At 48.8% G+C, this 25,926-nt stretch overlaps 1 protein-coding gene across 1 annotated transcript; it reads right to left on the bottom strand.

Annotated features, from left to right (window-relative positions):
* Positions 1–14,924: 14,924 nt before the first annotated feature.
* Positions 14,925–19,272, bottom strand: LOC121836835 (uncharacterized protein K02A2.6-like). Its single transcript, XM_042292095.1, has one exon. It carries the CDS (start codon positions 18,802–18,804, stop codon positions 15,106–15,108), a length of 3,699 nt encoding a protein of 1,232 aa, XP_042148029.1. The 5' UTR covers positions 18,805–19,272; the 3' UTR covers positions 14,925–15,105.
* Between the last annotated feature and the right edge of the window lie 6,654 nt (positions 19,273–25,926).

Genomic DNA, 25,926 nt, shown 5'->3' with positions numbered 1-25,926 from the left:
AAGTATCTTTATCTGAAAGCGTTCGTTTCTCTTGTTCAAATTGTAATATTTTCTATGTCTCATCTCCTAGAATGAATAGTAATTGAAACTTTGTTGTGTGTTTAATGAATCTACACCGCAATCACTGACTTTGTTGTATCTCCGTTGTTTTCCCTTGTGGGAACAACGTGTTCCCCGTCTCCCTATCTAGGCCTAGCACAAGCAGGCCGTGGGAGCGTTATGGCGACGTCATCCCTGATACTGGGGTAAGGCCGCATTCCTCGAAGAGGGCGTGTCTACCCTCGCCCTTTTGGGTGAAAGTGCCTCCGGCGCACCCTTCGGAAATGATTGTGGACGCGGCCCATCTGCGGGATAAGTCACACTACCTACCCCGGGCGCGTCCACTTTCCGCCGGCTAGATAGGCGGCCGCGAACGGCGGCCGTGGCTCTCGTCGGCGGAGGCCCTGGCTCTACGGAGCTCGGTTTTTCTTTGTGGGCCTCCGAGTTCCCGTGAATCTGTCTAATGCGGCAGCGCGGGAAACCGACCGGGTGATACTGGCAATTGAGCCAGCGCCCAGACTTTTCATTGTCTAAGAGCGAAGCATGTTGGAATTTCAGTCAATAAACACGTCATTATTCGGACCCGAGGAACCTTCTGCTTCTAAGTGGTAACCCCCAAAGGGGAAAGCCCACATTTGGCGCCCCAACGTGCGGCTTTCCATGGACTGCAAAGACAGCAGCATCTATCTCTTTTCGCTAAGATAGCGAACCAGGTCAATTTCCGGCCAAGGATTAAACAGGTGGACAAAGGGAGAGGCGAACGCCCGACACCCGCTGCCACTCAACGGCTTAAGGGGTGTCCAAACAGAACACTACAAAACACACGACTCCGACAAATCGTGAAAATCGAAGCGGACACTTCTATTTTTATGATTTGTCGGAGTCGTAAAAGTTTTTGCAGGAGTCGTGAAAATTTCCACGATCACGACTTCTCTCCTCGCCTCCTCCACTTTTCTCTGACGTCACACGCCACCTGCGTCTGGCTCACCTTGCCAACGCCCTCGCGTAGCGCCGTCGCCTCGGCTCGAAGGCCAAGGGGGTCCGGCTTCGGGTGGATCTGGGACATTCCTGCGTCGAAGGGTGCGTTTCGTCCGCCTCGGATCTGCTTTCTCTGTCGAGATTCACTTTCGTCGTGATGGCGTCCGACGCGGTTCCGTATTGTGATTGGAGGCCTTGAGCGATTGACCGACAGCCAACAGAGCGTTTGAGTGGCTCTCCGGACCCACGTGATGAGCAGAGCAAGGCCGCCGTGGAGGAAGCGAGGGGCAGATTTGACGGGGGGAAGTTTCCCCCCGGGAGCTTTGACGGAGGGAAATTTCCCTCCGACGGCCGGAAGCGGAGCGCTGCACGATTTGCCGGAGTCGTGAGTTTTGTAGTATCCTGTTTGGACAGGCCTTTAGTGGCCACGTCAGCCACCCACGGACACAATGCAGTGTCTTTTCAGCCGAGCTCGCTTCCAAACGGAGGTGACTCAACGCCCGGAATGCGTCCGAGGCATTCCCTATCGGGACGACGCCAGCCTACTTTGCTGGGAAGAGCGCACCTGCGCTTTTCGAGGTAAACCCCGTTCTCGAACAAAGTACGGTGACGCAACAAAAAGCAAGTGCAGCTTTATGTCTTCAAGACGGCTCGCGGGGCCCACCCAGAGTGGACACCCCGTCAGCGCACAAACTAAAAGCGTATCTCGGAGCGAGGAAACGCGCTGTGCCTGCATCGCCCACTGCTAGAATACGCAGCGCGGGTGAATCCGAACAACACCGGTCCCAGCCTAGCGAGGGTGCGGAGACCGCCGATGGTGCCCTTCGTCGCCACGTCGACGGACCAGTAGCCATCAGGTTGACCTAGGGAGCCTTCATGTGCGCTTTGCGAAACGCATATGAAGGCACTCTAGGTTGACCAAGCGACCCCCGGAACAAAGGGCCCCCACGAAAACTGAGCGAGTCAAACTGATTTCCTTTTTACTCCAACTTTCCTTCCCGCTATCAAGGGACAGAGGACTGGCGTGAGCATGGTTTTCGGCTACTAGAATTTAGTATGTTCCGTTTACCCGCGATCGACTCCGGCCATAAGTCAGTGAGCGTCGCACGCAACAATAACGTTAGGAACCTTTGAGGGTTACCTATCGAGTTGCGGCCCCGTAAAAGCGACGTTAAATGTGAAAACGCCGCGGGGTCCGGGAGCAGTTCAATAGTGCTACCGGGCAGTGCAACAGGTTGAACAGCGCCCCGAGATGATTGCGTGTCCGATTAAGGTGACCGCCATGCGGTCGCTGGACGAGATTGTGAACCACGGCACTCGAAGTGTTCCTTCGGGATCGACGGTAGCACCGTTGAGTTTTTGATGCTCAGCAGAACGATCCGGGGTGTATATATGTTAATAATTGTAAATACTTTCGCGGACTCTGCGAAGTCGGGCGGTGCGTCCGCCGGGCGGTGCGCTCGCCACTAACGTCGCTAAGCAACTTGCATTGTTGCAGACGGGCTTTGGCAGCCGGGCAGCGTACTCGCCGGGTCGAGCAACTTGTGTTGTTGCCGATCGGTGCCGTAAATAGTCTTGTATTGCTACTGGCACGGGGTTTCTTTTTTATTTGAGATCGGTTTCTGTTTTTGCTGATGCAGATAAACTCAAGCTACGGTGCTTGGCCTCTACGAACATTGCAGTTCAAGGTGGCTGTCCTGTGCGGCTGGGAGTTGCATTCGGTGCACTCCTATAGTTCGCGTTGGCCAGGGCAGCACGCGGCTCCAAGACTTTTCGAAGTTAGGTCGCTGTGCTATACCTGCAGCCACAGGAATTTGTGTTTTAGCCTAAGGTAAAAGCTAACATGTTTGGAAAATAACAATGTTGGCGAGCCTTCCCGATTGCAGCCCTGCATCGTTTCAATATCACAAGAAAGGACAGGGTGGCGCATTTGACATTTCATTGCGCCCGCAAATCGAAGCGATTAGGCATCGTTAGCAAAAGCAGCTACAAAGAACTTTGCCTCTTCGAATAGTCACTAACAAATCCATTTTCCGGGGTGACGCGAGTCAGCTTGGTATGTGGACATCCGTGTTCACAATAAGCGGAGTCGTGGAAGTATTTTCACAATAACTACGCAAGCCGAGCCAGTGCGATGCACGTGAATAACGGCAGAAAAGACAACTTTGTCTCTGTCACTTTTTTATCTCTGGGTCCTTGAAGACCCAGGGATTGGTCGAGTGTCCTCAGTTGGACGGCTCGACCTTGCTCGGAATTTCCGAGGTTCTCTTGGGGAAAAAATGGGAGAGGGGCCAGAGCGCAGGTTGCATTCCAGTACCTGGCGGGTGTAAGTCATGGCGCGGCCCACGAGGAGGACAACAATGCCGGGGCAACGTCATCATCGCCGGGGCTGCCTGTCCCCCTGCCGGCCCGAAAGACTTGGTCACTTCCGCTGTGATCAAGATGGCGTCACGTGTCCTCCTGCTGCCTGGTTCCGTCTCCAACCCTGGGAATCTGGAGCTGGGGCTTCGCTGCCATTCAAGGACTTCGAGTGTCATTCCCCGACACACTTTGCCTTCACGGCGACCCTACTGCTGCCCCAACCTGCGGATTCCCGTTCCGATGCCTGGACCCCGCCTGCAAGCCACCTGCACTGCGGGTGGGCGCTCGTGCCGACGCCAACGACGGGACGCGTCGTCGGGAGACGCTCCGGCGTCGTCATTCCTGGACTTCGGCCAAGACATCGTCCTGTCCCTGCGCCATGGTGAGCCACGGACTTCAACGCCTGAAGCGTCCCCGAAGATTTTTCATTTGTTAACCCCAGCATGTAGGGTCGGTACCGGACGCGGTAGTTTTTTTTTTTTTTTTTTTTCTTGGTTTGAAGAGTCGGTAGGCAAATTTTGTTTCTAGCCCTACCTTAGCCTTAAGGGGAAAGGAGTGTGGGAACAACGTGTTCCCCGTCTCCCTATCTAGGCCTAGCACAAGCAGGCCGTAGGAGCGTTATGGCGACGTCATCCCGGATACTGGGGTAAGGCCGCATTCCTCGAAGAGGGCGTGTCTACCCTCACCCTTTTGGGTGAAAGTGCCTCCGGCGCTCCCTTCGGAAATGATTGTGGACGCAGCCCATCTGCGGGATAAGTCACACTACCTACCCCGGGCGCGTCCAATTTCCTCTGGCTCGATAAGCGGCCGCGAACGGCGGCCGTGGCTCTCGTCGGCGGAGGCCCTGGTTCTGCGGAGCTGGGTTTTTCTTTGTGGGCCTCCGAGTTCCCGTGAATCTGTCTAATGCGGCAGCGCGGGAAACCGACCGGGTGATACTGGCAATTGAGCCAGCGCCCAGACTTTTCATTGTCTAAGAGCGAAGCGTGTTGGCATTTCAGTCAATAAGCACGTCATTATCCGGACCCAAGGAACCTTCTCTGTTTCTAAGTGGTAACCCCAAAAGTGGAATCCCACACCCTTTACATTTCGCAAACCGAAGAGTTATCTGCTTTGTACTCGGCTAAAAAAACCTGGTGGTTCAATTATTTTACTGCTCAACGAGAGGAACAGTGTTTTATTAGATTAGCTTTTACGACTGCGAGCTCACGTCACAATAGCCCCCTAGGCATTGAGGGACCCGATTTTTATACAAAGAAAAGTAGTCACCTACTAATATTATTATAAACGAAAGGACATAGACTCAGTGAATTTATCACTTCTAGCACGCAAACGATGCGTGCGCATTATGATTATTCCGCCACAGACCGTGAAACGCGGGGACCGCTCTTTTTACGAGATGATCGATGGCCACAACCTCAATGCTCCCTTCTGAAAAAACGACAACCGCAGCGGCCTGGTCTACAAGCCGGGAAAAGGCAACATCATCCTGGACACTGTTTTTAAGTGTGGAAGCCGCTGGGCAGTAGAAACGCTTGAGGAATACTACCAGGTCTGCAATGACGCAACTCCAGATGTATTTTTTCTGGAGAAATTTAGTATGGACGACATTTTGACAACACATTCAGAAATCCTCTTCACTCACTTACCGCTGAATCTGCTGCCGCGTCAAGAAATCCAAAGGATTGTTGCGTGTCTTTCTCCAATCACGCGAAAAATATTCCGGTGTATGGTTTCCTGGATTGAACTTTTGAAAAGTATTTTAAAACCTTCGTTGATGGTCTGAATGTTTTCGAAAATTATGACGAAAGCGTTCGGTCGTGGTACGCTAAGAGAGACTAGCCGTATGTGCTTTTTGTGACGTCGTCACGGTTCGCCCGAGACGACGGGTCGCAAGTGGAATGAAGAGAACGTCAAGCGGCAGAGAAGTCGTTGCATTCTATTTACAAAATACAAATACAGACAAAGGCCAAATCAAGAAAGTAATTACGACAAAAATATACAAAAAGAAGTAGGTTTAACTATGTAGTTCAATGACGGGCAAAGGTCCCTCAGTCCCTCACATAGAATGCCCCGGATAGTTTGTTGCGTGGACGAACCGCGAAGAGGTGCAGCTCACCGTAGTCACCTCGAATCCTGGGTTTCAGAAGTAAATAGTTGCCGTTGCAGCTTGGGCGTAGCAAGAGACGGGCAAGTCCTGGACCATAGCCATAGACCTCCTTGCGGAGTAGTAGTAGTATAAAACGTTTATTTGAACCGCTTTAAGGGGGAGGGGGAGAGGAATGAGTCAATGGCATCGCGGCCTGGACTCGCGGTATGGGGGAAGGGAATTATATATGTACTTCTATGCCAGCTTCGTGGATATAATCCAGAAGCGTGCGTAGACTTTGATATTGCTTATCTGGAGGGCCTGGGGGAAAGACCCAGTCCTCCATGGATGTCACCCCGTCCTCTAAGTGCTTCTTCCTTGTTGCCTCAAGGCCTTTGCAGCCCCATAACAGGTGGACTAGGTCGACCGCATGTTGGGGGTCCTTGCAGTAGCAGCATGTCGGTGGTGTGCGCGCCTTTTCCCACGCTGGTCTTCTGTTCGGCGTGCAAGCGGTATTGGTTCTAATGCAAGTTAAGAGCACCCTCGTTCTCCGCCCAAAGCCTCGCGGCAGTGGGTCGGAGATGGGTGGAAGGTGTTCCTTCAGCGCAGTACGGGACGAAAGTTTGATCTGCTGTTTGGCTTCGTCGGGGTCATAGTCGTCTTCGTCTTCGTCATCTTCGGGTGAGGAAGATGCGTAGCCGTGATCATGGCGGTGGCAGGGCGGCTTCTGCGTCTCGCGGAGTGTAGCTATTAGCGCGCGAGCTGCAGAGTGAGCCTGCTCATTGCCAGCTATGCCTGCGTGGGCGGGCGCCCAGGACAGCTGGACTTTTGTACCTTGCAGGGAAAGTTGGAGGGCCATCTTTTTTATGGATTTTGCTCTCTTGCAGGGGCTGTTCCTATTTCTGCACTCGGTGAGCGAGGCTACCGAGTCCGTAAAAACGTGGAGCTCTTAGGGTCTAATGGTTGTGTCGTTGAGGACTGTTTCAATCGCATATTGAATCGCTCCGAGTGCGCCACCCTTGACGGAGGGGCTGTTTGGTAATTGTTTGGAAGATATAATTCCTTTTCCTGGTATTGCCACTGCGACCGTAGCAAGTTGGTCTGGGAGTGTCGCGAAAGCCGCGTCTGTGTAGACGGCTAGCTTCTCCGCCGAGCTTTCCCAGGTCTGTATTCGTTTGTTGTGGCTACTGGCTTGCGATTTCTGACGATCTGGATGTCTCAAGCTCGCGTTCTTCGGGATGGGCTTGCCTTCTACGAGGTCGATGTAGTCTAACCAAGGAGGGTTTTGCGGTGTACTTCTTTCTTCTCATTATGGCATGGAGCCGCAGAACCATGACAGACGTACAAGTCGCTACATCCTGATATTCAGGGATTGGTGTTTAAGATTGCCGGGTTTTGGACCAAACGTTGGCTGAGGAACCTGCAAAAGTCGAAAGCAAGGTGCAAGCTATCCTGAAAAATATCAACTTAGATTCCGTGGAAAAGCAGCGGTTGATCCACTTTGTCAGAAAAGGCGTCGTGTGAGGGTGGAAGAGCTACCTCTCGGAAGAACAGTCCTGGAGATTGGAGGCCAGGTTGTTCGTGATGTTAGTGGGGAACTTGCCCTTCTTAAAGATGGGCATGACGGTGGAAAGCTTGCAGTCGTTGGGCAGCACTCTTGCTTCTCATAGGTCATTAAAAAAGTCGAGAACTTGCCGGCCTTCCCCTCGAAGATTTCGAACAGCACTAATCGTTATGTTGTCTGGCCCGGAGGCGGTGCTGCACATGGCCGTGTTAAGGGCACACATCAGTTCCCCCATGGTAAAAACCGAGAATTCTGGGAGATCTAAAGTCTCCTTCCGTATGTGGTAGCATTGATTGATTGATTTAGGGGTTTATGGCGCATAAGCATCCAAGGCGATATTGCGCCAAGCTTAGACTGTTGCAATTAATTAATTCAAAGTTAGGAAAGAGCTATAGTAGCGAAATATGTGATAAAACAATGAATACGAATGTGTATAAGTGTAAAAAGAATGACCATGTGTTTAGGGTAGAATGTAAAATCACATTCGGTGTAGAAGGCCGATTTCTGTGAAGAAGTTAAAAATACAGCTGTGTGGGTGAGCGGTTAATCACTTAGTAGTAAGGGAAGGTGTAGTGTAATGTGCTTTTAAAAAAGCAGTGAGAAGTGTATATAACGGCGTTGATGAAACATAGGGTATTCAATGAGTATATGCGTAATACTTAGAGGAAAGTTACAATGTCCACATTTAGGGGCATCCTCCTCGCTCAAGAGGTGTCCATGTGTGAGACCGGCAGGAACAATTCATAACCTAGAGAGTATGACCACATAGAAGCGCTTCCGATGTCCGGCACTCTCCCACTCGCCTTGAAAAGGTTTGATTGCTTGCAGTTTATTGCCGATTTATTGTTCCACTGCAGCTGCCACTTTACGTGGATGCAACGTTTCAAAGCGTTGTGGTAATCTTTGTATGGTATTTGGTGTGTATCGATTTCTCTGTCATTAGCGAGCTGGCTATTCAGTCAGCCGCCTCATTTTCAAGAATGCCAACGTGGCTTGGAACCCATCATAGGACTATGTCAAGATTTTTCTTTGCAGCGAAGATAATCTTGTTATTTAACCCAGAAACCAGTATGTTTCTTAGACAGTTCATTGATGTAACTGCCTTTATAAAACTTAAAAAGCCGGTGTAGATTACAGCATGAGGAAGCTTTTTTTTAAATTATGTAATCAACTGCCAGCAGGTAACCGTAAAGCTCTGTTGGTATTATAGCGGCTGTCGAATTGATTAATTTTATCTGATATACCAATGATCCCACCATTGCACTGTCTACTAACGAGTCAATTTTTTTCCGTCTGTATAAAAACTGCCATAGTCATGATACATAATTTGAAGCTCATCTACCCAGAAGACCTAAGCCCTGTTAGACCAAAGATTACCGTCTCACCAAAAAATAACAAAATCTAGCATAAAGTATTTTTGGTGCTACCGTACAACAAACAATCTTATAGAATTTAAAATAAAGAGGGCCCAATCGAGGTGTATTAGAAGGCAAGCGATTAGAAAACGTTTTAGAGGGTACGCCTCCTCGATTAACAGCGCTGAATCTGCGAAGGAAGTCTGGGATAGCGTACATAAAATTGACGGCTCTTACCGGCCGTTCACTATCCCACTCTTGAGTCGAAATGTAGTGTTTCCTGCAAGTATTGAGGGACAGGCCGACATCCCTGTGAGCAGTTCGAGTCTGTCTCGAGTTCCCGACACTACACTCAAATGTTTCAGCGACACAAGGTAAATGCAGGCAAAAAGCTGGTATCACATCAGGTGGCATGCAGGAATCCTATAATACCCTATTAACATTATACGAACTTCAAATGTCACTTCTTTGTTCCAAACAAACTGTCCCTGACCCAGGTGGTATTCATTATAAGATTCTCAAACATCTTCATTCATCCACTATGGAGCTAATTTTGTGCCTTTTTAATAGAGTTTGGCTCGATCGAAATTGCGCCCATCCTTCTGGTGCTGGCAGATGCGTTCGGGAAAAATTTTTAGTTTCTCTGATGTAGGCGGCGGGGCACTCTCTACATGGTATCTTATATACCACGCCTTGTGCTTTTTCTTTGGGGAAGCGATACTTCGGCCTTGACATGAGCCGTCCTAATGTTCACACTGGTTTGTGCCCCACTTGAATCCCTTATTTTCGGAGCACGTGCACCAGTGCCTCGCTGCTCACTTTTAAATACGGCACGTGGCTAAATTTCTCATCTACAGCTGGGAGACTCGTCGCCCCTGTGAGGCAGACCAAGTTCTAGGCTGTATAAACACACACACAACCCAATTAATTAATACGGCACGCTGTTGCGCTCGATGGGACGGGGCTGTGTGTCACCCGGCGATCCATTGTTATTGCGCGTGCAGCACTGTCGACGGGCGACGCGTTGAGCAAAACTCCTTGTATAGCCGTTTCTTTGGAGGTCAGCAAGAATGGTCTGTTTCTCCTTTCTTCTCTCCTTTTCCGACGAGCAAATGGTCATTGCTCCAGACAAGAGAGTAGAGACCACTGGCGCCTTGTGACTGACTGGGTGGTTCGAGTCAAAATCAAGGTACCCTCCGGTGTGTGCTAGTTTCCTGTAAACCGGGAATCTCAACCTATCTCTTTGCCTCTTCACCAGAGCATCAAGAACCGTCAAAACTCCAACTTTCTTGTATTCTATGGTAAACTGGATGGCCGTTTCTATGAAGTTCGGGTGTGCCAAGAAACAGTTCACCTCTGATTTTTTCACGGTTCAAAACAATCATCCACATAGCGCATCCACTATTTTGGCCAGTTAGCAAAAGTGCTTAGTGCCCTCGGCTCAACCAGTTCCTATGTGAGGTTTGTCGTCATTACAGAAATAGAAGAGGCCATTGCCTTCCCGCTGACTTGTTTGAAGAGCTCACACTTGAAACTGAAGTGCGTACTGCCAAGGCAGAACTCGGAAGGGCGGCATCGTTCATCCACATTGAGGCTGGTTCTTGAGCCTAATGTTTCGTCTTTCTCGAGGAACTCTCAGGTTGCAGTAACTGCTATTGCATCTGAGACGCTGGTAAAGAATGACACAGCGTTGAAAGACACCATCGTATCATCATCGCTAAGTCTTACTTGCGAAGCACGTTCCACGAAGTGGCCGGTGCTCAGCACATCGGTCCGCGTGTTTCCAACGATGAGGGCTATTGTGCGGTCTAGATCACTCAATAGTGCCGGAGTGGTCAGGTCGTAAAGTCTACGATACGTCGCAAGGAAAAGTTAGGTTTGTGGGTTTTGGTTAGTCCGTAGAAGCTTGTCGCATAGCCATTCCTGCAGATGAGCTTTAGGTAAAGGGATTTCGACTCTGGGTATTGCTTGAAGAAGTCAGGCATAAGCTTGTTCACGTTACGCTGAACTTGGGATGTTGGCTCTTAAGCTTTTCATAAGCTGGACTGTCAAGAAGATCCCGTGTCTTCTGCTCGTACCCCTCCCGGACCAAGACGACGATCGATTTTCGCTCTTCTGCCGGCAGGAGCACAATCTCTGCATCCTCGCGGAGCTTCCGAAGCACAGCGGTTTCATTTCGTGATAAATTGTGACGATGCCGTCACGAAGGTTTTGAAAGGATGCCTCACGCTTTAAGTCGTGCACTTTTCCGGACGCGAGGGACTAGGTACGCAATGCCGTCCTCCGCTGCGGCAACCATTTTTGGCAAAGAAGGACGGGTCTCGGTCATGTTGAAGCCGTGACCTTTTGCCAAAGCTTTAATCTCGCAGGGAGAGAGTTCTCTTGAAGACAGGTTCTTGACAAAACTGGCGGTGTCAGCCCCTTGTCTTCCTGGACCTTTTTCTCTTAGCTTAGAAAGCTCCTCTTCTTGAGATGAATGTCGTTTCTCTCCAGTAGTAGAGGCGATGCTGGAAGCAAACAACTGCAACGACAGAAACACACCGGGGACGCGATGTTCGAGCTGCCGACGCGCGAAGTACACGTCCAGTTCCTTCTTCTGTAAGATGGTGTGGCACTCATGAATTCGGGCGCTTACCGACCGGTGCTCCGCCTGTGCCAATATCTTGTTTCCCTCCTGGGTGTTTACGAGGCGCTTGAGACGGAGACTTCGGGGAATCATGAGAAAGTCCTGGAGGGCCCTCGTAAAGTCGATATGGATCTTGTATGTGGCGATGTTGCGAGAGATGTCGACAAACCGCTTCGCTAGCTGGGCTGTCTCCGGTCCAAAATCAGTGGATAATGACTTGAAAGTAAACATTTCGACAGAAATTTGTCTGGTTTGGGGGCGGCGATGGGCGCTTATATTGCTGTCACGAAGGCAAACCTCACAATTGAGTGGTTGAACAGAGGGCGCTAAGCACTTTCGCCAACAGATCAAAAGAGTTTATGCGCTGTGTGGATGATTGTTTTTGCATCGTGAAGAAATCAGAGGTGAACCATTTCTTAACACACCTGAAGTCCAATGAACTGGCCATCCAGTTAACCGTAGAATCCGAGAGAGTTGGAGTTTTACCGTTCCTCGATGCTCTGGTGAAAAGGCAAAGAGACAAGCTGAGATTCCTGGTCTACAGAAAACCAACACACACAAGACGCTACCTTGATTTTGACTCGAACCACCAAGTGAGTCACAAGGTGTCAAAGGTTTCTACTCTCTTGTCTACAGCTATGACCATCTGCTCGTCGGAAAACGATAGAAGAAAGAAGAAAAAGACCATCCTTGCTCACCTTCAAAGAAACGGCTACACTAGGAGTTTTCTTCAACGCGTCGCCCGTTGACAGTGCCGCACGCGCAATAACCATGGATCGCCGAGTGACACACAGCACCCATCCCATCACGCGCATCAGCGTCCCCTATGTAAAACGCACCAGCGATGCACTGCCGCGCATGCTTCGAAAATAAGAGATTCAAGTGGGACACAAGTCAGTGTCAACATTAGGACGGCTCAAGCCAAGGCCGAAGGATCACCTCCCAAAAGAAAAAGCACAAGGCGTGGTCTATAAGATACCGTGTGCAGAGTGCACCGTCGTGTACATTGGCGAAACTAAATCTTTTTCCGAACGCATACGCCAGCACCCGAACGATGTGCGCAATATCGATCGCAAGCGTAGCACCGTCGCACAGCTTTGTGAGACACTTGATGATCGCATCGACTTCGCGAACCCTCACGTGATAAACACGAAGCCACATATCCGAAAACGTATGTCCTTGGAGTCGTGGCATATTCAGAACACACTGGGGAACTTTAATAGGTCCCTTGAGGCCTTACCATCTATTTACGTCCAGAGCATACGTCACGTTAACAAAACATCAACTCGGTAGAAGAGGAAGAAGAGGTCGAAGCTCTTGCTAACCAGTTTTATTTATGGTGAATTCCGCTCGCAGATCTTGAGCGCTCCAAAAGCGCTCCATTTGGAGCGCGCATATTCCACTCGCAGATCTGGCTCAAGTTGGTCATCTTCCGCTCGTAGATCTCTGGCAGCGCCCGCTCCACGGAGCGCCCCAAACTCCGCCGAACTTGCTCTGCGGGATTTCACAGATCTCTCCGGAAATTGACAGAGCGGCCCACGTGATTTCCGTCTAAATCGGCGGTGCGCATGCGCGGCGAGGTTGGAGAGATCGGCGGGCCGGTCGGTGGAGTTGGATCTGTTCGGGTGCGTCGGTTGTTTACTCTGGACTGTGACGGCTCGAACGCTTCTACCTCGCGTAGATCAGGGATAAAAAGCCGGGAATGTGGAGCGTGGCAAATCGTAAGCGCTGACATCTGTGATCACCGAGGAAGAACGAAAAAAAAGAACGACAGAAAAGCCGGAGGCAGACGCAAGGTTAGGCCTATTCATTCTGCAGCCAGTGATTGTTTACCTTTTTACACTGCATTCCATCGGCGTTTTCCCGTGAAATAAAGCAAGATGTGGTTAGGCAACGACCGCGCAAGTGATGGTTTGTTACCTCTGTGTTTATTAAAGTCGTACTAGCAATCTGAACTCCACCGCTGGCAATCGCTGTCCGTGCCCCGCCGCTTCGAGGCGGCCGAAAGGTATGTGACGGTGCCGAACGCGGACGTCTTCGCTATTTGTGACATGGGCGCCGTGGTACGTATAATTCCGCCCGGCCTGTGTCGCGTGTTACTTCTGCAGCTAAGCAGTGACAGTCGTCACTGGTCGTCGGAAAGATCAGCCGGCTGAGGCGTTGGTGGGCTGGTCAAGTTCGAGCAGCGGCCATTTTGAACGGCGGAAGGAGGAGGGGTGGGGAGGGGTGTGGGGGAGGTAGCTCCAAAAATGCAAGTTTATCTTCCCCTCGTCGATACGGAGCGGGTCCCACGGAGCGGAATTTTGCCTCCCTCGCGGATTTTGGAAAGCGCTCCAGATCTACGAGTGGAATTCACCATTAGTCACTCCCTCAAGCAGTCAAGTCGACCCTGGAACGTTGAGAACTGATTGTTTCTGAGCTTTTGGTTTGAGATAAACCAGACACATTTCTGTCAGAGATGTTTACTTTCAAGTCCAGATAATATTCGGCCACGGAGACCAAGATTGAATAAATATTGCGGTATGCCATAGCGCGAGACCAGGTTGTATGCCTTCTCCAAATCAACGAAGATGGAAAGACATCGTTCCCTATTGACGAACGCCTCACATACGAGAGTCTCAAAGCTGAAGACGTGATCGACAGTGAACCATGCTGAACGAAAGGTACATTGGAACGTACCAAGGCAGTTCTTTCGTTCTAGCAAACACACGAGTCTTTTGTTAATCATCTTTTCCTATGTCTTGGAAAGACAGCAGTTAGAGCTATAGGCCCTGGGCAGCGGTCCAGAGGGGTGTAGCCCGAAAAAACCCATTCCCGTTTGAACCCTTCCCATTTCGACCCATTCCCGAATAGACCTTCCCGTTTGAACCCTTCCGGTTTCGACCCATTCTCGAAACGACCTTCCCCTTTGAACCCGTCCCGTTTCGTCCCATCCTCGAAAGCCCTTTTCATTTGAACCCGTCCCGTTTCAACCGATACCCGAAAGACCCTTTGTGTTTGAACCCTTCCATTTTTAACCCATTTGTATAAGACCCTGCGCATCACAATAACTTCGCGAAAAGTCTAATTATTCTAACCCTGGACTGCGCACCTTGTCTGCTATATTCTAAAAATATGCACCTCTTTAAAGCAAGCTTCGAAGTAATATATTATTCTTACTTCAACCACTTAAAGTCTTTTTGCTTTTTTTTATTTCAAGGTGATCCTCATGACGTGCAACCGCGAAACGGTCTATGTACACTCTGCGACACCATTACTGCAAAGACGACCTTGTCGCTTTTTTTTAATTTTTATAATGTCAAACGCTGAACACTCGCGCACACAGGAAAACGTAATAGACCAGAACATGCCTTCGCCTTGTTGAGAAGGTAGAACAGGGAAATCGTGCCATCCGATAGGCGACACTCCAGTTCTGATAGTTTGCGGTCCTTGCTGACCCATTTGTGCCCCCCGGCCCGCACGGCACCACTATTTGCAAGCTGCTGCAAAGACACCCCTGTTAAAGCCTTATCCCGTTCGATCAGATCGATGAAGCTGTAAATGTTCAAGTGAACCCTCCCTGACACCGCGTTTATCTTGCGGCGCCATGTCTCCAAGGTTGTTTCGGGAGAGGGAGAAGTGAGGTAGGCAAGGAGGACTGACATTGGACACTTGAACCTAATCAACTGTTAACGAACAATACAAACGAACCGACCCAACTGGTAACAAACGATGGCCGAAGCGGGAAGGTTGTTTCGGGATAGGGTGAAATGGGAAAGGATGAAACGAGAAGGTCGTTTTGAGCCCGGTCGAAACGGGAAGGCACGAACGGGAAGGTTGAATTGGGAATGGGTCGAAACGGGAACGACCCGTCCAGAGAGCGCCACCGTGGCTAAATGATGCAACACTGTGTTTCAATGTCGTTGGTTGCGGACACGTTTAACCTTTAAGAACTGTTTATTGAATGCTTAATGACGAGTTACATTGTGGTGCGTACTTCGCGCCGCGCGTCTGATATGCCTCTGCCTTCGGCCCGGAGGTGGATGGCGCCAAAATACCCAGGAGGGTGGCGCCATCTAGCGACATGTCTTGTAACATCCTCTTTTGTTTGAGATGATTATCCTACAATAAAGTCCTGAAGTCTCTTGGGGAGAGTAGTTGACCTTTTCGGTCGTACTGGTGTAAAATTTGAACTTGGCTGGGGGCCGGGCTCCTGCGACTTCTGTGTTGGCGTCACCACTGCTGGTTCGAGCTGTGGTAGGCTTTTTGCTTGAGGCGTTGCATGTTGATCACAGCCATCTTGAGGTTCCGAGGGGGTCTCGGCATCAGGTTGTTGGTAATCTGGTATGCCTCTAATGTGCACTCTGTTGCGCCGCAGTACGCTGTCACTAACTTGCACCTTGTATGATCTATCACCACATTGTTCAGTCACGGTTGCTTTTGTCCACATCCCATCTTTGGTTGGGCGAACAGTTACTTTCTGTCCTTTCTTTAACGGATGAAGGTCTTTGGCTTGTCTGTCGTGGTAAAAAATCATCCTTCGTTTCTTCTCTTGCAATCGCTTACTGGCATTGACAACCCGTGGCTGCAACAGCTTCGTTGTCGTTGGCAGCGACGTTCGTGTACGTCGGCCCATGAGGAGTTGAGCTGGGCTTGCCTTCATGTGTTGCAACGGCGTGTTGCGATAATCCAGGAACGCCATTTGTGGGTCACTATTGCTGTCGTCAGCCTTCTTCAAAAGCATTTTGACGGTCTTCACTGCGGACTCTGCCATGCCGTTTGATCTTGGGTATGCACGGCTTGACGTTGTGTGCTCAAAGTTCCATTCTACTGAAAACTTGTGGAATGCTTCACAGGCAAATTGTGGGCCGTTGTCCGTGACAAGGACTCTTGGGATGCCATGCCTTGCGAAGTGTGCTTTCAGTCTTCGTATTACATGAGCTGATGTTAGCGAGTTGAGTTGGTCGACCTCCCAGAAGTTGCTGTAATAGTCCACTGTGACTAGCAGGTGTTTGCCTTTGTGCTCCAGTATATCACATCCAACACGCTCCCAGGGGAAGTTGGGTTCTGGGTGAGGCTTTAGTGTCTCTCGCTGCTGTGCTGGTGTATGCTTCTGGCAAATCTCACAAGCTGAGATGTGGTCCTTTATCTCTGCATTCATGCTGGGCCAAAATATGCTGTCCCGTGCACGTCGCAGAGTGCTTGCAACACCCATGTGTGATGAGTGCAGCTTTTCTTTCATCTCTCGACGTAGTGCTTTTGGTACAACCAGCCGTTGTCCTTTGTACACTATACCGTCTTCCACCACGAGCTCATCTCGGAATGGGAAGTACATTCTGATTTCTGGTGGAATGTTGTTCCTGTCCTGCGGCCATCCTGCCAGGATCACCATTGCCAGTTTCTGCAAATTATCATCCTTCAACGTTGCCTTGCGGATCTGTTCTGCAGTTTCTTTTCGCACAGGTAAGTGGTTGATCATGTTGATGTCTTCCAGTTGCTGCTCACAGCCACCGTCCTGCAGAAATGCTCGTGACATTGTGTCGGCCAAAAAAAGTTCTTTCCCTGGTCGGTATTGAATGTCGATATTGTACCGTTGGGTCTGCAATATCATTCCCTGCAATCTTCTCGGGACCTGATCCAGCTGCTTCTTCATGATGGCTTGCAGAGGCTTGTGATCTGTGATCACAGTAGTGAGTCTTCCAAAAGTGTACTGGTGAAACTTGTTCAACGAGAAGACTATTGCAAGCATTTCCTTTTCAATTTGTGCGTAACGTACTTCAGTTGGAGTAAGAGCTCTGCTTGCAAAAGATATCGGCTGTCCCTCCTGAAGAAGTGCAGCTCCTAGACCACGCTCACTGGCGTCGCACTGTATCACAAGTGGTTTCTGTGGGTTGTAGTATGCCAACACCGGTGCCTTTACTACCACGTTTTTTGCTTCTTCAAAAGCTTCAACTTGCTCCCTCTCCCATACCCATGGTGCATCCTTTGTGACCAACTTTCTTAGTGGTTCTGTAACATGGGAGATCTTTGGTAGAAAACGTGCAAGGTAGTTGACCATCCCACAAAAGCGCTGCACAGCATTGACGTCCGTAGGTGGGGGCATCTCTTGAATGGCCCTGACCTTTTCAGGGTCGACTCGTAGTCCTTCTCTCGTCAATAGGTGTCCTAGAAAAGTCATACTTGAACAATGAAGCTCAGTTTTGTCTCTGTTGAGTCGCACGCCAATCTTCTCACACCTTTGTAGTAGGCTTTCAAGCTTTTTGTCATGATCTTGTCGAGCTTCACTTTCAGCTTCTCCAACTCCAAACACAAGGATGTCGTCTGCGACACACAATACACCATCTAGTCCATCCAGCGCTGACTGCAGTCTTTTTTGAAAAATTTCACTACTGACAGCAAGTCCAAATGGAAGGCGTAGCCAGCGGTAACGTCCCATTGGTGTCTGAAAGGTGGTGAGTACACTTGACTCTTCGTCCAAAATGCACTGCCAATAGCCGTCACGCAGGTCCAGCTTCGAGAAGACCTTGGCTTTAGCAACTTCGGGCAGAATGTCGTCCAAGATTGGCAAGGGGTGTCGCTCTCGCTCCAAAACTTCATTAAGAGCTTGAGGATCAATGCAGATTCTCATATCACCATTTTTCTTCGTGGCAACAACCATTCGGCTCACGCACGGGGTTGGTTCGGTGACACTTTTGATGATTCCCCTTTGTTCTAGGTTTCTGATTGTCTTTTCTAGCTGCGGTTTAACACTCACTGGCACCCGACAGCCTGTCACCGCCTTTGGGCTTGCAGCAGGTTTAGTCACCAGGTGTACAAGTCCAGGTAATGAGCCTAAAGACTGTCCGAAGACGTCGGAGTGTCTTTCCATGATCTGTTCCAGTGCACCCTGTGCACCTGCAGCACTGATGCTGGCAACCAGACTGTAATTCACTGTAATCAGTCCCATCTGCTCGGCTGTCTTTCGTCCGATAAGGGGTCTGAGGTCATCACGCACCACGACAAAGTCAACAATGTGCTTGTGTCCATTAGCAGTGGTTACATTCAACCTCGCCTTGCCGTATGGCACTACCTTGGTACCATTCCACATTCTCAGCGTTGTAGACGTCGGCATTATCTGATCAGGCGACACATTTCTCTTGGTGATGACATTTACAGCAGCCCCGCTGTCAACCTGGAACCTTATTCCTTTTTGGTTCAGATTTAAAGTCGCAAACAGTGGACTTGGTTTGCCGCTTTGCACCATCAATATTTCATCTGTGTCGTCTTCTGGCTCCAAACTGGCAACAGTCTTGCTGTTTTTACACACAACTGCAAAATGGTTCTGTTTTTTGCATTTGTTGCATGTTTTGTTCCATGCTGGACAAGCATTTCTAGCACGTGCATGATCGCTTCCACAGTACTTAAAATGCTGTACTGCTTGATTCGAACTTGTCTTTTTATCTTTTGCTCGGTCAACAGGTGGTAGACGACGGCGTCTGTCTTTCACTGCATGAACTTCCTCAGTTGCTGGTCTGCCTTCCTTGAAGACTTTAAGTTGCAGCTTCGTTGACTCATGCGCTAGACATACCTTGACAACCTTTTCAAGCGACGGTTCATCAAGTTTTAGAATGTCCGCTCGCGCTTTCTCGTCATTCACTCCGCAGACAATCTGGTCTCGAATCATCTTCTCCTTTTCAGGTCCGAAGTTGCAGTCCCGAGTCTTCAATTTGAGATCGGTTAAGAACGTGTCGAACCTCTCGTCGGGGAGTTGTACTCGAGTGCGAAAGATGTAGCGGGAGTATACTTCGTTTTGCTTCGGTAAGAAGTGTGCATCCATAAGCCTCACCACGTGCTCAAAATCATACTAGGGGTGAGGTCTTTCTTGCGTTGCGCTTCCAAAGTTTAGCGTATTATAGATGTCCAGTAGGCTTTGTCCACCGATTGTCAAAAGGAGAGCAACTTGCCTTTCGGAGGATGTTCCACTGACATCCGTAGCTTTCATGTAGAGCGTGAAGGCTTGCTTGAAGGTGCGCCATTGTTCGGCAGCGTTGCTGTCGTTCTCGAACTTCGGCGGCGGCGGGATCCTTTCCATGTCGTCTTCAGTGGCTGCACTAGTGGACGAGCGCGTTGACTTCTACCACTTCTGACACCATGTTTCAATGTCGTTGGTTGCGGACACGTTTAACCTTTAAGAACTGTTTATTGAATGCTTAATGACGAGTTACATTGTGGTGCGTACTTCGCGCCCCGCGTCTGATATGCCTCTGCCTTCGGCCCGGAGGTGGATGGCGCCAAAATACACAGGAGGGTGGCGCCATCTAGCGACATGTCTCGTAACACACTGGGACAGCTTAATTTGGGGGGGGGGGGGGGGGGGGGGGGGGGGCCGGTGTACCGTTGCGAGATTGCGTTATTGCCAACTCCGAGCGAGTGGGCATCTCGTCATAATACATATCGTACACTCGTAACGGCGGAGAACTCGTAAGGGCGGAGAACTGGACTTTTGTCAATTTTGTGAAAATTAGTTTGTCGCAGAATGCGCCTCCAAGACTTCGATTGCGTAATTTATAATGAGTCATTTCGTTTTTTCTACTTGTTGCAATAACAAGTAGAAAAACGAATATGTGGTATTGGTCTTAGGGCTCTCAGTTCAAGCAAATTTGGCCTTAATGGCTGACGAGGATACCAAATTCGTATCACCCTTCAGGAAACGTGGTGCATATGATGCGCACGAAGCAGTAACGAATTTTGAACATTACGAATACTGTACAAACATTAATCAAAACTTCCCCCGCGCTGAGTTTTTAATAGCTCCATCATACAGCCAGCCGGGGTTTTCTGGCAGTCAACACATTTCTTTCTACGTATATGTACTTCAAGCCAGCGATTTTCCAAGTGCACACTTTTGTTTCCCAAATTTGACCCGGCAAACAAAACAAATAAAAAGCATTCTTAAAATTGAAAGTATAAAAACACGAAGGTTAACGCAAATGAGTGCTTCGTGTGCGCAACTGACTTCGGCGGCATGTAGATAAAAGGGAGACACCGAAACCGCTATGGACGTGAAATCATCGAGTCCCTCATCAACCCCCCTCCCAAGAAAAAAAAATATTTTTGGCATTCTTAACTCTATCAAGACGTGAAGTAAAATTTATCAGGCCGGAACTGGGAAGTCTATGAAACTCCCCGTAGAAATTGGACAGTCATAGATTCCCGTAGAAACGGGACACTCATGGATTCCCGTAGAACTTTGACGGTCTGAATCCTCTGTCCTTGCCTCCTCGTTCAGTCCCTCTACCTTTCCCGGTCGTTCTCTCCAATTTTGATACCTCCCTAACACTCCCTTATAGGGGTGACCTCGGCCACAGCGCGAATTTTTGTTTCGAAAATCAGACGTCGTTGCTAAATGAAAAAGTGCTGTCACGTCCTCGTCTTTCGTGTTTTTATTCCTTCAATTTAAGCATCTACATTTAACAAGCTCGCCTTTTCAGTTTATCAAAACATTTCTTTTTTTGAACCTCAGCCTCTTCCTTAAAAAAGACTGCCCTCTAAAAGAAACTTTGAAGAGTGCTTTCAATGGAAAAGAGGGTTCATAGCGAAGGACAATACTCTCTTGTGATATTGTAGACTGTTTAGCGAACAAGATAAAAAAAGAAGCAAGAAATATGACGACCGCACAGAAAATATTTTACCACTTTTTTTATGACAAGGTCAGAGAACGATATGCTTTCTTTCACCAGTTCCCCTATGTCCAGTTCCCCTATGTCCAGTTTTTCTATGACGAGTAGACCTGTTCCCCTCTGTTTCCCTTTAACGTGCATCACACAGTAGGGATACACGACCGCACGCCGGAACGATGCTCATCCAGATCGAAACGGGCTGCGGTGGGGATTGAACCCAAGATCCTTGGTACTGCAGCGCGAGCTTTCGCTCCACACACGAGCTAGTGCGCTAGCCCATTTGGCCACCGATCCCCCTTCAACAGGCAGGCAGATAAATAACTTAGCAGGCAATTGATTACAAATATTATAGAATTACATCTCCTAGACTAACATCATAAAAAACACGTTTTTTTTTTTTTTTTTTTTTTTTTTTTTTTTTTGCAGTGAATCAATACACAGCGAGAGACTTTAGATGGTATGGTGTTTAAATTCCAAATAAATATTGTTCTAGAAAATTGGCATCTTTTCTTCAGGAATAGTCTACCGATTCACTCTTAATATTGCCGGGCGCAGGGCCGAGAAAGCAACGCTCGGTCACGGACTTCTAATAGGTTCTCGTTTATTCTTGCTCCGGACGTGGAGGCAGTCGCCTGTTGGCCGTCCGCCTCCAAGTCATGAGCATCTAGCACCGCAGTGCTCCCGACGTCGCGAAGAACGGGTCCAGTACGTCCGTCCGGAGCGACCCTCGCCGAGGAAGACCGACGTGTGGCGGGCGGCCGACAGGCGACCGCTGTGCTACCACTGCGGTGAGGCTGACCACGTCTACCGGAGGTGCCCATACCGTCACGGGCCTACGAGGGTTTCCGCCGAACGACCTTCGCCCAAGGCACGGCGAATACCTCCGTCGTCCTCCGTCAGCAGCGCCGACAGCACCACGAGGTTCCCGTTCTCCATCTCGCCGACATTCCGCATCGCCCTTCCGTCGGTCGCGCCCGTGACAGCCTGTCTCCCATTTCCCGCCGGGAAACCTGAGCGCGGCAACTCCCGGAGGCGAAGTTGCCGTTGACGGACGATGTAAAGAACCTCCACGAACGCCGGAACGCTCCCACTCTCCCGACACCACGCTTTCCAACGACGCTCCTTTAACGGTGCCCAACAACCTAGACGTTGTTGTTATTACACGGCCACTACTAGTGATGGGACGAATCACCGGAGATTCGGATTCGGTCAGATTCGGAAATTTCCGAACTTCCCGCGACGAATATTCGGCAGGTTCGGAGATTCGTCAGATTCGTCGCTGGTTGCAGGCGGCAGCGTGAACCTTGTCGTAAACCTCACGAATGCGGTCAGTTGTGTCTTTTTTAGGTACTGTTACTGCGTATAACCAGATTTCGTCTTGTTTATTTCAACGTATGTATGGTATCTACTGTACTGTCATTCTAAACCCTGGCACGCGCCGAGGTCCAGCTGAGCTGACCTGTGCGGTTGACGTAGGCCTAACCAATGGACTAGTTGTCTCAATTTCTGTGCGGTTTCGTGGCAATCGGTCAAATGTAGCGAAATGCTATGGTATTATACATAATGTGGCGCAACCCACAATAAATATATTCAGGCAAGGAAATGATTCGTCTCCTCTAGAGCTGTGTGTAAGGCGCGAAAGCGAGATGAATGTTGCTCGTCACAACTTCGACCGCGTACCGGCACCAGTGGCGAAGAAAAACGTCGCACTGTCGTTTCTCCGTTCTCGGCAGCAAGTTTTGTGTGTGTGAACTTTATTTGATGAAAAAGAAACACAACACAGGGGGTCCAACGCAACTTTATTGTTCGGAAATAAACACTAACAAAATCGGATATCATTAAGAGTTTCAGATTGTTTCCCGTGTTCCGATAACAAGACCTCAGTGGATACACGTTAAAGATAATCGAATCGAACATACTCACTTGTGTGGTGTGTGCCATTATGACCGTAATTATGGGCACAAAATGTGTCTATACCGAACAGAACGTACGGCATCGATCTCTTGCGGCGATGAAAACATGCGCTTGTATTTCCACGTGCACCAAGCATGCCCATTCGCGTCTCCAGCTCGACGCTCGCCCTCCCGTGGCGCAAACGGGAAGTGCTCTAGTGAGGGTCCCCCGATTCTCCTGCTCGCGATCATGGCTCGCAAAATGTCACTTAAGAATGCAAACAACACTCTTCATTGTCCCAACATAGTGCTGCGGCTGGTAGGGGATTGTACCTTACTGGAGACTGTTTTAGTAATACGCATAGAAGCAAACGCAAGCGGTGTGCGTTTGCTTTAGAGTTGCAAGCCCCACGTTGTGTGTGCGCTTCATCGCCATGCGCCATCCAAGACCGCAATTTCGGGGTTCGCGCACGCGCAGTGTGAAACACGCAAATCTAACGCAAACTCACCGCGCTTGCGTTCGCTCGTATACGCAATACTAAAATTCACTACTGTTTCACCGGCTTCCAACGCCAAGGAAGCATGCTGCAGTGAGCAGACGTGCATGCAGGTAAGCGTTCCTTCGAACTAGAAAGGTTGAGATTGGCAAAACGACGGAGCGTAAACATGAAAGTAACTAAATGTTATGAAAAGACTAATAATTTAAAAAAAAGTGTTCTTTTTTTAATTTTTGGGGATTTCGTTTGGAAGGATATTGGCGGCAACTTTGGACGTTTTGCCGATTGTCAAAAGTCCCGACTTTGATAGCAAAATATACTTTACCCAGAATTAACGTAATTTGACGTGGTTTTTTTTTTACATTAGCTGGGATGTTTTCATTGATTTTAGACTATTTTGATTTTATTACTCTGTAATTAAAAATGCCATTGGCACCGTAATCATAATTAGCACACTTTTGATTGTCATATTTGTTCGCTAATTTGAAATTAGATCATAAGCAACAAATTATATTAGAAGTTGAAAAATTACGTATTAAAATATTTCAATTTTAATATTATTATAAATAATACAAATCGTGGCAATGCATACCCCGAATTAAAGCCAAGATCACGAAAATAAGCCATTTAACCGTAGTAGTCTTTCCAGAAAGGTATACTTTTTTTGCTTTTCTTTTTAGCATATGAAAAACTCGTCCATCGTTATCAAGATACACAAACGGTCAAACACCGGATGCAATATCAAGTCCTATGCGTCACGCGTTACTATAAAACACACACACACACACACGCACTTCAGCTGTCTGACTCGGATTCAGTCTTTGGGTTGTTGCAGTGAGAACAGCGTTTATTATAGAAACAAATCGTAAGGGTGCAGGCGAGCTGGTGAATATTAACCATGTTGAATTAACCTGAGACTGGGGTAGAGAAGAAACATCAAAACGTAGAAGGGACAGAAAATAGACAGGACGACGTCTCGCCATCCAAAACCGATGTCTCTCACTTATTATAGAAATTAAATCCAAAGTAAAGGGTAGTTTCGGTTTCGCTCCATAATTAAAACGCGCATCCTTGCGTAAATATTTCGCAAACACCGTTCTTGTTTTCAGGGTAAAGAGGTGACCTGCGCTCATAACACCCTAGCTTCCTCGTATTACCAGAAATAAATTCTGTCGCTCCGTGCAGCCAGCACACTAGACAGGTTCAACAGCTGGCCACGTATCTCCGACCCCCACTATAACCGCCATTTCGGAAAATGAGTGGCGCCATCTATAGTTACTAGTTGGAGTCGCGAATTAGGGTCGTATTCCGGAACCGAAACCAATTTTCCCGCGATGTCTGGCCACCGTTCTCGACAAACGTCCAAAATTACAAAACAAAACATTTTATTTATTACTATGATATTATATTACAATATCATTTTGTGCACTTTGTAGAATTTAGTGAATTTAATATCACGAAAAGTTGAAACACTCATTAACGTGATCTGGCAACCATGGTAATGCTCCGAATCTTTCCGAACTTTTCCGAGTCGCTTGAGATTCGGCAACTCTTCCGAATCTTTCCGAATCTTCAGATTCGGCTCCGAATCTCGATTCGGAAAAAGATTCGTCCCATCACTAGCCACGACCATGCCGACCATGCCCCGACACATCAGCACCGAGAGACCACATTAGCACATTGGCGCCATCTATCGGAAAGCCCTGGAACACATCTTATCTACGTCATCTACGTCATCTACGTACAACGAGACTGAAGGTTTTACACCATTTGCGAGAACAGTTCTATGCACTATCTATGAGAGAAATTGTCGCTCACGAAATTGTAGCAACAGGCTTCTCGAAAAATGAAAGCGATCCTATAGTGGTGTAGTGCCGTGCAAAGCATAATGGCAGCACATGGCCACAGTTTCGGTTTCGTTTTGCCAACCTTACTTCTCGGCATCCCGCCACGACCAAATACACTGCTTCCATTTTCTATTATATATATATCTTTCCTTATGTATAATACTGTAAATGTTGTCTACCAATACAGATAGGATGCTGGGGCAGGTTTTTCGGGGCTCCCGGCGTGCCAGATTTTATACGCGGGTAAACGCAGGACTAGGTAGCAGATGGAACAAGGCTACTGTAGCGGTCCTGTTCGATCGTCTCCTCAATATCCAGGGCTTCTTAAATGACCTATGAGCCGGGACAGTTATGCAACACTCGGGGGAGGTAGTCAAACCACCAGAATGGTATGGGACGCGACCGGCCGTACTGCTACCCTTCGCGAAGTCTAGGCAGGTCCTATACGGTCGCTGGAGGTCCGTGTTTCAACGGGGGCTCTCACAAATATGAGTGGGTGCAAGGCAAGCGAGCGCTGACTTTATTTTCATGCAGTGCTCAGATGCACTACTTCCCGGTGGAAGAAGAGAGAGGTGTCTAAACGACGACGCCTCGCCGTGAACCAAGCGTGGCGAAGATTCACTCGCAGTCCTGACAAGCGCCGTGAGATGGCGTCACTTGTCTCGGGTTCCAAAAGGAGGCTCGAGAAAGGTTGGCTTGGGGCTTGGTTGATCAAGGATTAAACGTTCTCCATTTCTGGGACTTCTTCTCTTTGACTTTTCTTAAGAATGCCTATTTAATATACTCGATTATAAAAATTTGCGCCGCAGGAATACTTTTAAATTTGGAGATAGAACCAGCTGAACGTCTGAAGATAGAAAACGAAAGGAATATATAGAGAAAAAGCCAAGAAAACGCTGGGCTAACAAATCTATAGTTCAGCGTTTCTTTGCTTTTTTCTCTATTTGTGCCTTTCTCTTCATCTTAAAAGGTTCAGCAGGTTCTACCTTTAACCATGTCCCACCTAGCCCAGCCCCAACCCGTCGTTGCCTTCATGCATACGT

This window comes from Ixodes scapularis, unplaced genomic scaffold, assembly GCF_016920785.2.
Source record: "Ixodes scapularis isolate PalLabHiFi unplaced genomic scaffold, ASM1692078v2 PGA_scaffold2__306_contigs__length_199485367, whole genome shotgun sequence".
Classification (NCBI taxonomy): Eukaryota; Metazoa; Arthropoda; class Arachnida; order Ixodida; family Ixodidae; genus Ixodes; species Ixodes scapularis.
This window is presented reverse-complemented; position numbering and strand designations above follow the sequence as displayed.